Source organism: Clavelina lepadiformis, chromosome 3, assembly GCF_947623445.1.
Source record: "Clavelina lepadiformis chromosome 3, kaClaLepa1.1, whole genome shotgun sequence".
NCBI lineage: Eukaryota > Metazoa > Chordata > Ascidiacea > Aplousobranchia > Clavelinidae > Clavelina > Clavelina lepadiformis.
In genome coordinates, this window is record NC_135242.1 from 21,736,721 (window position 1) to 21,751,338 (window position 14,618).

The 14,618-nt window shown below is 37.3% G+C and overlaps 2 protein-coding genes across 2 annotated transcripts; both read right to left on the reverse strand.

The window, feature by feature from the left end:
- Positions 1–4,444: 4,444 nt before the first annotated feature.
- LOC143449564 (uncharacterized) lies at positions 4,445–5,898 on the reverse strand. Its single transcript, XM_076949816.1, has 2 exons — positions 5,534–5,898; positions 4,445–5,441 (listed from the first exon to the last, which is right to left on the reverse strand). The coding sequence occupies exon 2, from the start codon at positions 5,437–5,439 to the stop codon at positions 4,471–4,473; it is 969 nt and encodes a 322-aa protein (XP_076805931.1). The 5' UTR covers positions 5,440–5,441; positions 5,534–5,898; the 3' UTR covers positions 4,445–4,470.
- A 139-nt stretch (positions 5,899–6,037) lies between these two features.
- Positions 6,038–14,137, reverse strand: LOC143449563 (uncharacterized). The gene is made up of 9 exons (XM_076949815.1): positions 12,353–14,137; positions 11,752–11,990; positions 10,612–11,557; positions 9,777–9,986; positions 9,529–9,677; positions 9,202–9,385; positions 8,804–9,017; positions 8,459–8,643; positions 6,038–6,434 (listed from the first exon to the last, which is right to left on the reverse strand). The coding sequence occupies exons 1-9, from the start codon at positions 12,440–12,442 to the stop codon at positions 6,303–6,305; spliced, it is 2,349 nt and encodes a 782-aa protein (XP_076805930.1). The 5' UTR covers positions 12,443–14,137; the 3' UTR covers positions 6,038–6,302.
- Between the last annotated feature and the right edge of the window lie 481 nt (positions 14,138–14,618).

Consider the following 14,618-nt stretch of genomic DNA (forward strand, 5'->3'; position numbering starts at 1 on the left):
ACATCCTTTTTGTTAGAAGGCCTTTGCATGTTGTTGACAGCATCAACCTTTAGTGGATCAGGTTTCAGACCTTCCTTACTTAACACATCACCCATGAATGTCAATTGTTGAACCCCTAGTATGCATTTGTCTTTGTTTAGTTTAAGATTGGCATCACGTGTTGCTTGCAGTACGTTTCGAAGTCGCTTGTCATGTTCTTCTTTGGTAGTGCCCCATACAATAATGTCGTCCATTGATGTGTCGACGCCAGGCAGATGCGCATATATTAGATGGACGGCTTTGTGAAACACCTCAGGAGCTGAGGAAATGCCAAATGGCAGTCTTAAAAAGCGATATCGCCCAAACGGCGTGTTAAACGTACACAGCTTCGAACTGCCTTCATCTAGCTTCATTTGCCAAAATCCTGACAAAGCATCTAACTTAGAGAAGTATTTCGCATTGGCAAACTGGGACGTCAATTCCTCTCTCGTTGGCAGGTTGAAATGTTCTCTTAAGATTGCCCTGTTTAAGTTGCGCGGATCAAGACACAGGCGTAAGTTGCCGTTCTTTTTATTTACCACTACTAACGAGTTAACCCAAGAAGTAGGTTCATTTACTTTTACAATTACATTGAGCTCTTCGAGGCGTATTAACTCGTTTCTCAGTTTTTCTCTCATGGCAAATGGAACCTTTCTTGAAGGGTGGACTACCGGAACAGCTTCTGCGTCAACTCTTATGACATGCTCACCTGGAAGACAACCAAGACCATTAAAAAGATCTTTGAATTCGTGCAGGAGAGTGGAATAAGCATTTGTCTTGTAGACGGTGGACACCCGTTGTATCAGGCCAAGCAGCTTCGAAGACTTCAGTCCTATGATTGATTGTGAGTCTTTGCAGTTAACAATAACAAACTCTACGTTTTTTGATTTGGGGCCAACCTTCGTTTGTACCGTACACGTACCGAGGACAGGAATTTTGTGGTTTCCATAGCCCGTAAGTGCAATAGAGGTTTTCTTAATTGTAGGTGTGTGACGTAACGTTTTGTAGTCGGAAACGGTTATTAAGTTCACCTCAGCACCTCGAGGTATGAGGTGATACCACGAGCGGAATTTTCTCCAGGAATGCAAGGTACGCAAAATTACGGCCGTCTATATTGGCCTTAATTTAATTCTTCCATGATGTTGCATGTTTACCAGCAATATTTTTCATAGACATCTCAAAATTAAGAGTCAATGCAGTGCATTTGCCCGACAAACTAGAGAACTGAGTTAAAATATTGGGTCGTGGTTGCTAATATCTGCACTTTGTCTAGTAAAACCTTTTACATTTTAGTGGGGTTTTTCTTCTTCCATCCAGACACACAGGCCGGTTCCATCTTGACGGTGACACAACGCTTATGACCTGCCAAACTATCAGCGTAACTTTTGTTTTATATTAAATGTGTTTAAATTATGTGTTTTATGTTAAATTATGTTTAAATAATGTGTTTGTAATTTGGCTTGGTGGCCGTGCTGGCGCTGATAACTTTTTCACATTCTCATATTAGTCTGTAATGCACGTGTTTGCCTTCGAGGCCTTGTCACATTTGTCCATCCAATTTGTGGAAATTATTGTCTGCTAATATGTTTGCGACCACCTGTGTCAGAACAATTTTTTCGTTCCCCACATTAAAGACAAAAACAAAAAGATGAATGAAAAAAATGAACTGAAATATTTATTAAATTGGAAATTGCAACTGGGTCTTAATCGCTCGTACAAAACTTTAATTACACTTTAGAAAATAGCCAAACTAGGAAAGAAAAACAATAAAATCTGTCGAAAACCATTCTTATGTCGGGTAGAAGAGTAGTGAAATTGACTGTTAATTTTCGTGGAGAACCAATTTATTAGCATTACAATGAGAAACAGTATTTAATGCCACTAATGCTATTGAGAGCTACTACAGGAGGCTGAGTAGCTATAGCAATTCATTCTATCATAGCATCTTCGAAATAAATGTTTCACAGCACTAGGCAACAAAAATTGCAAACATTAATTATGCTTTCCTTGAATAAATATTCAAAATTTTTTTTTAAGTCTCTGATTCTCTGTACAAGCTTACATGGTGTGGTTGGTTTTAATTAGTCTAGAAATATGTTTAAATTCTTGTGAAATAAAATTTTCAGCAAGCAGCGATTTCTGAGTAAACCAACCTTTTTAGAAACATTAGCCAAAGGCTTGAGATAAAATGAATTGAGCGTTATTGCAGACCTTTTGCATACTAAAACGCTTGAATTAAGATTTAAGCCACGTGATACTTTTTGATGACATTTGGCTATTTCTCTTATTTTTTACAATGCAGATTTCTTTTGTTAGCTTTTACAATTTTGGGAGAGTGTAGTTTAAATTTTCAAAGTATGTTTATATTTTGAATAGATACCATACAAAGCTTTTCCATAAAAATTGGAATGTAAAGTGAGGGCAAGTCCAAAATCAGGTTGGCCTTAAATCAAAAAATAGTTGTCAATAAAAATACCGCTGAAAGGTTTTTTAATAATATGTAGTAGGCCTAGTTAAGTAGTTTTTGCCAAAATTGTATCACAAATTGGCCTCTTATAATGACGGAGACCGTTGACGCTATGGTGTCACAATATAAAACAATTTACTTGATGACTGTGATATGTAATAAGTTAGGTATGTTAGTAGTGGTAGGCTAGCTAAAACGGTTTAGAATTTAGATGGAATACGTCTCCATAGGTAGGTGATTAGTAGCAGGTGATGTTGATTTTCAGCATAGGAATGTCGCAGAAGACAGCACACGAACTGGTGAAGCATTCCTGTTTTTACCACAGTTACCTTTGCTGGACTACAGGTTAGAGGCAGCAGCCAAGACTGCATGGTATGCTACTAGGCCTATAAGTTAGCATCCACAATTCTACATTTACCACTAAAAATATTGTACAGTGTACAATGACATCAACATTAAATTAGTTTAGACTTATTTAATGCCTATATTTGTAATTTATTTTATGTCTATAGGCTATATGATTGCGTAATCTATAATTTTTGTTCATAAATAGAGCTGCTGAGAATAAAACATTAAAGAAACCAGTGTTTGTACAAACACTTTCCTAGGACCCAAGCAAAGCTCAATCGTCATTAAATTTTGAATATGTCATTTTTCATAAACGACGTTCAATGAAGGATGCGTTTGTGGTTACCGACCACAACCACTGTAATAGTGAATGGTAAAATAATGATTTTGTTAACTTCTTGTATACCTGTGTAGAATAAGAACATATCTAAGTATCGTGACAACATAACAAACGGGATATTTACTACAACAAACTATCCGTGAGTTATAAGCGACCTAATTTCAAGCAGAATTTTGCTTGCCAGCAAAGTTTTCTTGACTGCAAAGAACTTCCGAACTTATGTAGTATATATTGCTTTTTTAGTTGTGGCTTGTATTCATATTGCTGCCCAAAATATTACGCAGCATGAAATATAGGCTATACGTAGACTATTATAGTTAGTAGGCTGTTACCAATACGTAGAGCTCGAAATCATAACTCTGCCTGCAGAGAAAAGTAGACACCTCGGATAGCAGAAGGCCAGGACGGAGACGTTGTTTTGTATTGACGTCTTCATACCAAAAGCAGCCACCTGCTACATTGTTTGGCTTACTTTCGAAAGTACTGTATATGAACAAAAAATTCTTTTTTTTCGGAAAAAACTTGTTTTTGTCTTTGAATTGCATAAGCCTTTTGCAATAGGGTGTTGCTTACAAACTAACCGCAATATTCAGGGTTGTGGAAAAAACGAAAAAAGCGAGTGTGAGTTCGAGCTTTTGAACAAGCTTGTGCGAGCCTGAATCTATGAAATTATAATAAAACCAGCCGAGATGCTGATTTGTGAAAGCATAAAGGTCTTTGTCGATATTCAAAGCCTAAAAATCTTCTGTCTCCGTACTTCTTACAGATGAAATAATAGGAACAGAAGCATTCTAGTAACACTGCTTAGTGTAACTGTGTATGCACGTGTGACGTATTATGCGCTAATTTTCTTGACTTAAGATGGGTACAGCAAGATTAGAATCATTCCCGGTAGCAAATATTGGAAAAATTGCCACTTTTTTCTCTTTTTGGTCAAACAATCAAACGTTCGGGTAAAACCAAAAAACAAACTTCGGGCTCGTGAGAACAGTTACTAAAGGTGATGTTCGTGCCAGACGTTCGGGCTCGGGTTCGGCATATCCCTAGCAATATTAGATAACTAGTCATAGTGGTAAAGAGGTAGGTAGACGTTAAATGAAGTTTATGTTTTTCTTAATACTTCAGCCTTAGAAATCAGGCGAATTTCTAACACTTCAAGCTTACAGTGCGGGTAGGCGGATGGGAACTTAAATAAGGGATTGTAAAGTCACCATAAGGTCAAACAGTTTCTGCTTTTTCTTTGTTATGACTTGGGCCATATAGTATACAGTTGCACTTTTTATTGCAGTAAAAATCGTCAAAATGAAGTTTTGGTATGCTCAACGGAACACTCAATCAAAAAAGATGGACGCTTTGTCTCCTTGAAACGTTTGAAAGGAAACATTCGACTGCGCCAGTTACAAAATGAAAAAAACAACGCTGCGGTATTAACGATAAGATCTGTTTGCACAAATAATGACCAATAAGAATCGGGAGCGTATAAAATACAAACACCAGTGAAAGTTCCCGCTAAAATGGCGGATAAAATGCAAACAGCGGAGCATGCGACTAACCTTTTAATAACTTTGAATATGTCATTATTGACGCTTTCAAATATGCTGGAAAATGACACCTGTCGCTTCGAATTTTTTGCTAAAGGGTAAACTAGTAAAAAAAGCAAGCAAATCTGGAAAATTACATAGCTAATTGCAACGCCTATCAAAGAAGTTACTGCCAGCGATGAAACCTCGACTTCCATAGTTAAAATACAGCCACCTGCAGAAGTGCTTTTTAGTCGATAGCTAAGCGTTAGCGTGAGCACAGTGGCGATCAGGGTAACGTAAATGCCAACAATAATAATCGCACTTACGCGGCGTAACACTTTGCCAGAGTATTTCTTCAGCAGTTTATCCGTGTAAAACGATCGCTGTCGTAACCAGAGGACCGTATACGTGCTCAAGGTCCCTACGCAGTAGAAGGTAGCGACCAATGCTGTGTACGCGCTGCACCAATTGTCTGAAATTTTTCCGCCTTGAAGCTCCAGTTGCTCGGATAGGCAAGCGAGAAAAGACGAAGTTGACGACGTGATACAGAAGAATCTTATTGTGGTTTTAGTAGCTGGACCTGTCTTACACTCGTACGCGAGCAGAGAAAGCAGGAGGTAGAATGATATAGCGGTCAATATTCCTGTAAGTACGTTTCCTGTTAATTCGGCCTGCAAGCCGCTGCCTTGAATGTCTGTTGACTTCTGTTCCAAGAGATCTTCTATGGCGGTAACATTTACCATTTCTGAACAGCAGAAAGTTGATTGACAAAAACAAAATGAAAGCTTACTCTAGTTACGCCTTAACACAGTCTTGTAGCTGTTTGGTTTGGCTGACCTGTAGCAAGCAATTCAATTCGATTGCTTATTGATAGCGTGTATCAGCGCCTCTGCTGCACAATTCAGACATGACAAACAGTGTAGGCTGATACCTCGCTAAGTACAAGCGAAACCAAACGTTCGTCTGGTTTCAACTCTACTGTATGTCGGTGTTGAAGCACAAGAAATAAACCGTACACGCGAAAAAATGAGGAAATGTCTCAATGAGCACAGTTGTTTACAGCGGAGGTTTTAGCGTTAGGCGTTGAATATGTCTCCCTTCCTTCCATAAATAAACATATAACTACAGCCATATAAAGTGATATTTTTAGACAATTGAAAGCCGCTCCTTCCTGCAATTCATGTAGGCTACTCCGGCTCTGTCTGTTCCCATAAAAACTATTTATGGAAACGGGAATACCTCTCAGAATACCGGCCGCGCTGGAACGTTAGAACACCACTGATAAGGTTTTCTTAGAGTGTTGGGAGTTTTTCCCTCGACAGCACATGTAACAAACACAAGGCGAAAATCTTTGTCGTGTATTTTAAATAAGGATGAGCTTTTACGTAAGTGCAAAATTTTATCACCAATTCACCATAAATTATTGAATGGCTTCTTTAAAACGGAACAAATAAGCAGTTCAAAAAACTGTTGTAAAATAAGCGAAAAAAGCAGAATAAAATTTTGACTTTATTTGTGAAATACACATCGAACGTTTAATCCAAGAATACTGAAAATATAGACTCACACAAACAACTTAGATAAAACAGTGCGAAACCCACAAGTGCTAGGCTTTGAAAAAAAAGTTTTCTCTTAGCAAATGTAGACAGGATTTGTATTGTAAAACATTTGCGTGAAGATTCTTTAAACGACTTAAAGCCTGAGTGTGTATTTTGCTTCTCTTGTTCTTGTATTTGATCTAAACAGCAAATAGGTTATTTCAGCTTTCCCCTTATTTCCACTGCGGCGACGAAGTCACAACAATGATTTTTGGTAAAGTAAAAAAAAACAAGAACTTAATCACTATAAATTAGGGATGACCAAAATAGAATTCTGAACGCTTGGTTTCGAAAACATTATGCGTCAGTTGTCAAAAATGATACGGGCAGCCGATCAAACGATATGCCGACCAATAATCATGGAAGGTGGCAACGAAATAGTTGAGTAATGGAAGTTACAAAAGACAAACGTTATACCAATGCGTTCAAAGGCCATAGATCAAATAGTCGGCCATTTACACCATGTTCAATGTTTCAATCAACGTAAATATTTGCAACGACATTGAACGAGTCTGGTATAATTAAAGCTGACACTATTTCACAGGGAAAAAATCGTACGTTCGAAGCTATTTTTCGTCGTTTTTTTGTTGTTAACATAACTCAAATGTTATGACATTGTAAGCTAAACCTAACCTAAATCAACCTCCTAATCTAAATCTTAACTTCAACCAAATCTTACTTAACTAAAATCAACTCTTTGTACACCATTCTCCTAACTTTACCACCGGGCTGCGTGACCCACTTATAGTGAAATAGTCACTCTCATGGTAAATTCAATCGAATCCGTAGCGAAGCGTGGGATGTTTGCGGTTTTTGTCTCTCCACGTTCTGTCTGAATAGCGCAATAGCTATAGGATAGAGAATAATTTCATGTAAATTTGTAGTACCAGTTATCGTAAAACCTCATCAAAGGAAAAATTTAACCAGTAACGCATCGTGTATCGTAGTCCCTAAAACGGGTTTAATTACACGAGAACATAAAATCGACGAAAACAACAGGCGTTGAAATACCTCCACGCACAGTATTAGCATCTCTGTTGTTTTTCTCGCATAAGAAACGAGTTTGTAACGTTTCGGTTACGGGCTGTCGCTTTTAATAAGACTAGTACCGCACACAAGGGGTGACTCCAATACATACAAATTAGCATGGACGGTTAATTTAGAACAGTACGTACTTCTTAACCGGGTCTTAACGTTTACCAGCACGTGGTATTTCGTGTCTATTATGTGGAGGGTATATTTGCTGTTAAAACTCTCATGTGGGTAAATTAATTAATTAAATTTTTGAAAAGCTACACGTAAGTTGTCATGAAGGTGCGTTTGAAAACTTTAGTAAGAAATATATTATAAAATTTATTAAACTGAAAATAGCCGAAATATTTTATACCAAACCTAAGCAGACCGAACTTTCTATCTTCTATATATAAAATTAATTCCGTTTGTTTATTTTAACAATGGATTCCAGTGTTTTTAAAGCGATTTTGAGGGCCAAAACAGTCTCTTAACTTTCTTCAACAGTCTCTCAAAATTTATATTGGTGCAATTACAGCAGAAAATTAGCAGTCAGTGTTTGAAAGTAGCGGTCTCTTAAAACTTCTTACCGGTCGCCAAAGTCGAACCATTAAAAAAAACTGACAGAGTCCAAGTACGTCATATAGGAGCTGGCAAAATTATTGGCAAGTGTTTATTACAGCTGCTTGAGCGTTGAAATTATAGCTGTAACAGTAAAAAACATATTCTATAGCTTTAGTAACGGTTTCAAGTTGTCCACAAACGATCAAAACATCGAAGTCGTCCAAGCGAACCTGTGTATTTTAGAGCCACCCCAACACAAGTTGGACTTATATTGCAACCTAATGGTAATGCGTTTGTCAGCTAAACGCATGAGTGGACATTTTTTCCCACATATCCTGATTTAACACAGAAGTTGAATTAGCACAACCGTATATGTATCACGGTGAATCAAGCCCCCTGCTCTAACACATGTTAATGGTAAGAATATTCTTGGTTTACGATAGGGTACCAGAAAACTGTAACAAGGATTTGAATGGATTATAATTACTACGAAGAGACGGATGGAAACATCCAAATGTTATCTATTTTCACCAAACACACTGTCAAGGAAATATTCTAAAAACATCCAAATGTTAATTGTCCTACTCACCTTATTCAAACACTTATCAAGGAGATAATAAATCCAAAATACATTTGTTTTAGGTTTGAAGACAGACCAGTCCTCGTCAACTTCGCTTCTCATCATCCGATAAATTTCAAACTGATAATCTTGGCTTGCATCTCCCTTAAAAATGTCCGGATCACACGACAGATCCTGATAGAGACACAATCCTCCTACAAACACAACATTTGTAAAACAGTTGTACCAAGAAAATGGCCTTGGATTACGAACTGAAATAGAATTCATGGATTACGAACTGAAATGAAACAAAATAGGAATATAATAGTTTGTTTAAGCGAGCGTCGATAAACACAACATAAAGCTACATACTACCTTTAGATATTCTTGACAGAGTGAAGTCGATGATGTGAACCCTTAGTCCGCAGGTGGATATCTGATTGGTTTTCCCACAACACGTGTACTCAGTTTCATTGCTACCATCCGATCTGATAAGGATATTTCCCCAGTGGAGATCTCTGTGCTCAAACTGATATGCTTCTTCAGCAACAGCGAGTCCTGCTACCGTTTGCTGAACGAGTGTGACTGCCTGTTTTGAAAACTCAGTATTTAAATTTTTTAACCAATAGCAAATGATACTGAGTGCAACATCAAACTTCATAATCTTCAGTGTAATTAACATAAGCTTGCTTTAATTGCAAACAATGCATTACATGCATTTCAAATGTGCTAGGTTGGAAAAAATGCCTCTCCAAAAAGTAAACATTTTTAACCTGCGTGGCGTTACGGAATTGAAAATGCTCGATATCTATGCCACCATCAGCAAACTCGAACACAATGTAGAGCTGATCTTCATCAAATACATCGGGTCGATCGTTTTCAGAGGTCCTCTTTGCATCATAATCATCCCAAGCTTCAAGGAAGTGAGGTGGGTATTGACCAATGACACAGTGAACCCTGTTGCAAAATAAATACTTTCATGACAATTGACAAGCGCAATTTCAATCTATTCTTTCTGCATTTTTTACGATAGCAAAATCATGTTTACACAACCCGAAGCAGTCTACTGAAAGTTTGAAACCAAGCCCAATCTACAATACTTGAACAATGAAATGAATGCATCTGTTCTGTTGGTGACGCCCTTTGAGAGACCAGAGAGTTCACAAGAATTGATAATCTCGGGTAAAACTTGTGCAAACGTTTTCTGTTTTTCGCCGTTGATCTCCTTGCTCCCTTCCACCGGTATTACCTAAAGTGTACAAACATTCTAAAAAGTTATCGGTTGACTCGAACATTAACCATAAATTATATGTACAGTATTTTCATGTAATTACTTCATTAATGTTACCTTCACAGCAATGTGGCGGCTAACTGAACTTGATAAACATCGAAAAACTTCACCATAGACCCCTTCGCCTAGTTTAGTGCAGGAAGAGGCAGACGGATACAGAGTTTGAAAAGAAACCGGTTCTGTCTGATTGCATTCCAAGAGCACTTGGTCCCTACTATTGCAAATACTTTTCTCAACCAAAGGTTTTCCAGGAATGACATCTGTTTCCTAAACCAAGAAACAAGTTTCAATCGGTATGCTTAGCCTTTACCTGAAGTAGAAATAACAATAAATTTGTCACATGCATTTCCCAGAAAACTTTGTTTATGTGCTGGTCAGTTTTAAATTCATCGTTAGTGATATTTCTTATCATTCATAACTGACCAGAACATAATCACCACACTGAAATTGAGTACTGTAAAAGCAATGAGAATTTCTTTTGCTTTTGCAATCCATGCTGTTTGCTAAAACTATCAAATTAGGCAAAAAGGATAAAAAAAACTTTACAAAGAGTTATTATGATGTCACAACAGAAATTTAAAAACATAAATACATATTTGCAAAACTAAAGTAAGTTCAAAAAAATCATTAAAATAATCACTAATAGTAATTTAAATTAACTGGAACCACGATATTGTACCCATGAGCAAAATATTTGGTCACTGGTCAAGGTCAAGGTAACTCTTTTCAATGACCTCACAAATTGTTGATCCTGTTGTAAGTAATACCTTAGAAGACTAAATATTATGATTTGTTACCTAGTTAAAGGTTTGTCAAGTGAGTATACATATGTAAGTTTTACATGGTAGCAATTTCAAGGGAAGAAAAATGACTACAACCAGTAACATAATACCTCAAAGATACGGCAACTTTTGCTGCATGTAAGCAAAGGACTGGCAAATTCCTGCACAAGACTCTTTAACTTTTGGCGGGGAAGAAAGGATGGTGTGCTTGGGTGATGAATAACGCTTTGGCTCAGATGAAGCGCAGCTGGAGTGTTGTTTGAATTCGAAGCCCTTGGTACGATTGGCGTTGATTGAATGATATTGTTTTTTTTAAAAGCACTGATTTCGGAAGGTTTGTCAAAAAAATTTATAACTGAGGTAGACATAAACGTAGTTTCATTGCGAGCATTTACAGTTGACTGATGGAAAGAAGCAATCCAATCATTGGCTTCGGCTGGTGCATCAGATAAGATATAAGTTGAAAATCCGTCTGTTATTTTAAAACTGATGTTTTTTCTTCTGCGTCCACGAAACTTCGTGACATGCTTTGCGAAGTTTTCATTCAGCAATGGCCAATGATGGGATGAACTTTTATTGGATGTTGGAGTTTGTTCCATAGAACAAGATAAACCATTAATAGCATCATCACAATCAACTTGTACTGAGAAGCCTTTAAAGTTATCAGAAAAGCTGTTGGAGCTTTTAAAAATCTGATCGAGTGCTTCATCTTTAGCGCTGGACAAATCTGAAGAACTTTGAGGGAAACTCTGTTTGTCAGATTTTTTCACAGTTGGTGAAGATGGTTTAGCCTGAAGTTGTTCTAGCTCAGCTTTTTCTTTAACACAGCTAACTAATATTTTTGACTTTTCAAGGCCATTAATCCCCTTTGTTAACTTATCAATGATGTGTTTGTCTTTGGACAAATCAACGTAGCATGGTGACATAGAAACACTGTTACGAAGCAGCTTGGTGATAACATTTTCTTTCTGAGTTGAACTTGTTAATTTGTTGTCAATCTCTTCTTTAATTTTACTTTGCTTCCGAGGTTTTCTTTGATTCTTCTGCTCTCTGGTTCTAAAAAATTGCAAAACATGATAAAATTAAGGTGCAGGAAGAAGAATCAGATTCAGTTTACAGATGTGAGCTTATTAACTAGACCAAATACAAATAATACTTTAGAATAATATAATACATATAAATATATATAATAATAATAAATAAGTTTTGTCAGAGCAGTACTGACTTTTATAGATATGTTCATGTGTTACCTTTTCTTTTCACGCCCTCTTTTGGCAAACACACGTTTTTGTTTGGTGGGTTGAACTGGACTAGTAGTAATGATGCAACTTTTATCAGAATCAGAAAACAAACCATGTTTCTTGCCAGGAAACAGTTTTCCAACTGACTTAAATTCATCCTTTGATTGACAAACACTGTCATCAGAGTCAGAGAATATATTCTTTTTAAATCCCAAGTCTCCTCGAATGTTCAACCAGTTTGTGTTGGTCTGACAAAGAAGAAGAATTTAGACCTTAAGTGGGTGAATGTGCAGCAGTGCATGTATACACACACATAGCCTACATGTAAGCTACCTACAATACAATATTCCAGTAAATATATTTTATCTATTATGTAAAACAGTGTCCGTGCTCATTACAAGTAACCATGGCCTTCACACCATAACACAGCCGATCAAACATTTAATATAATGGCATAGTATGTATATATATAATAAAACACGTGAACAGTAAACATATTATATAGATCTAAATTAAGATGTAGCTTTTGCCATAACTTCACTTAAAAAATAAAATGACACAGGGAAACAATCCCATTTTAAGTGTATAGGCCTATAGAATCCAAAGATACCTCTAAAATTCGTATGTTATTTTTGCCGTATGTAGAAACACTGGTATTCAGACCGGAAGATTTTCTTTGCCGTTTGTGGAAATTCTTCATGATGAAATGTTTTCAGCTACATTGACACATTTATTTAGTCCACCAGAATACTGCTAACTATTAGATTGTCAAGCTTATTCTTAACCTTTTATTTAGCTAACAGCTGAACACTGCATTATTATACACCATAGTATGGGGTTTCTCATAGTGTTTGCCGCAAACATTTGATTAATTAGAAGCAGTTTTTAAGTTGCTTACAATTAACACTATCAGTCATGTTATTTAACTGCCAGGATAGGTCCTGTTTATCGCCAACAATTTTTGATTTTTTTAGACTGATCCAGTCAAATTCTTTTTCCGATTGCAGCATAATAATCAGCAGGTTAGATCGCACAGTTGGAGGGTTAGCCTGTCGCGCTGAGAATGGGCCAGACAGAAGAATATAGCAAGAGCACACATGAGACAAAACAGTATTGCACACTGGGAAAAGCCGGTGTCTTCAAAAAAGGAGACATATTTTTGCTCCAAGTTGAACTGCAAAATTAGTGTAGAAAAGCGATGTCTGAGACATCTCTAAAAATCTCTGAGACATGTCTCTAAAAAAACACCAGACAGCCTTGGGCCACGAGTCCCAATGCACACCAGCAAAGTGCGCACCTGCAGACCCGAGGTTTTGGCAAAAACTGCTATAGGCTGTGGTGACATTCCGCCGGTGAAATTCCTTTGTTTACACTAGTTTGCTTTGCGCTTGATCACGCCTCCTTGATTGATCGCCTTAATTGCTTCTCCGCCTTAAATGTGTTGGTCTCATCGATAGAACGTCACTTCAGTAGTAAGCGCAGTGTCGGTGGGTCGGCTGTTCAATAGTATGAGTTCATATATAAGTGTTATATAGCTTTCACGTTTTGCCTAACTGATTCTATTTGTTTTAGGACTGTTCTGTTCTGTTTTTAATGAAACCTAAGTTACTTGAATTTAGTGTTTGAGTTTCGAGGTCATAACATAGGCTACTCTACAGTCCGGGAATGGGGCTCACATTGCTGTCCCAAGTAAAAAGCACGACAGTTTTCAAATTTTTTGGGTGCTCTAAAGCCGTAATTCTTTGTTTATTTTACATAATTGGAATTCAAACAACCAGGTTTTCTTTGTTTGCTTATTATAAATCGGCGTGATACTGACAAGTACTGTCAGGCGTACGCTATTAAGCGTGTATGTGATGAATCTCATGCGTGTAGCCGCCACACTTTGCACTATGGACAGGACAGCAGTCAACAGGCCTTTTTATTGCAATTACAAACTGCACCTCAACCTCTAATTCAGGCTAGGCCTATGAGCTACCGATATTCGATATAAATTGCTCAACTTAATCAGCATGACAGACTAACTAACCTAGTAACTGATATCATACATCACTGCCATAACATAAGCTATCATGCTTTGCCAGCCCGTATAGAAAGAAAGTGTTGTGCACAGGACATGTCTGGTGCACAAAATAGGTCAAGAAATCTTCTTTGTAAGCTACGTAATTCCAAAACAGCGGTATTTGGTGTACACTTGCGCATATACCGGTAGACACTTTTCACCCTTTTGTTGCCTACTGGTGCACAGCAGTGTTTGAAAATTACGTTGTTAGGCGCATAAATAACTTACATTCCATACTGTTTTTGGAGCTGATCTTTTCAGATCAACATGTCGGCATATCCACGGTCACCTAGCCTAATCTCTCTCCTCAGTGGCTATTGGCGCCAGGGGTTAGGCTACTGGCACTACAGAAATCAGCGAATGAGTAGCCGCTACTCACTCGCTGATTTCTGTGCTTTAAAATTCCCGCAATGTCTGTTATATTTTCACAACACAACATTTAAGTTGGATAATGACATAGATATCTTATAGCTGAAAGGCCCGTCATAAGACCTTAGGAGAGGCGGAAATTGGCGGTACTGGAAAGTGACGGCAAAGAAAATGACAGTACTGGAAAATGGTGGCAATCAGTGTTTTCTTTGAAAGTTGCAAACCATATGGATTTTGAGATTGAACGATCTAGTTTTCTGACGATAACCTTTTTAACGCTTTTTGTTAGTAATCTGTTTGCAACAAGCTCAGTCTTCAAGTTTGTGAACTGGCTGACACAGCAGACTTAAAAGCAATTTTGAGCAATTTATTTAAAAGCAAATTTAAAGTAGTTGTACATATAAAACGATGAAATTTTACGTGTGTTCCAGACATGATACTTACA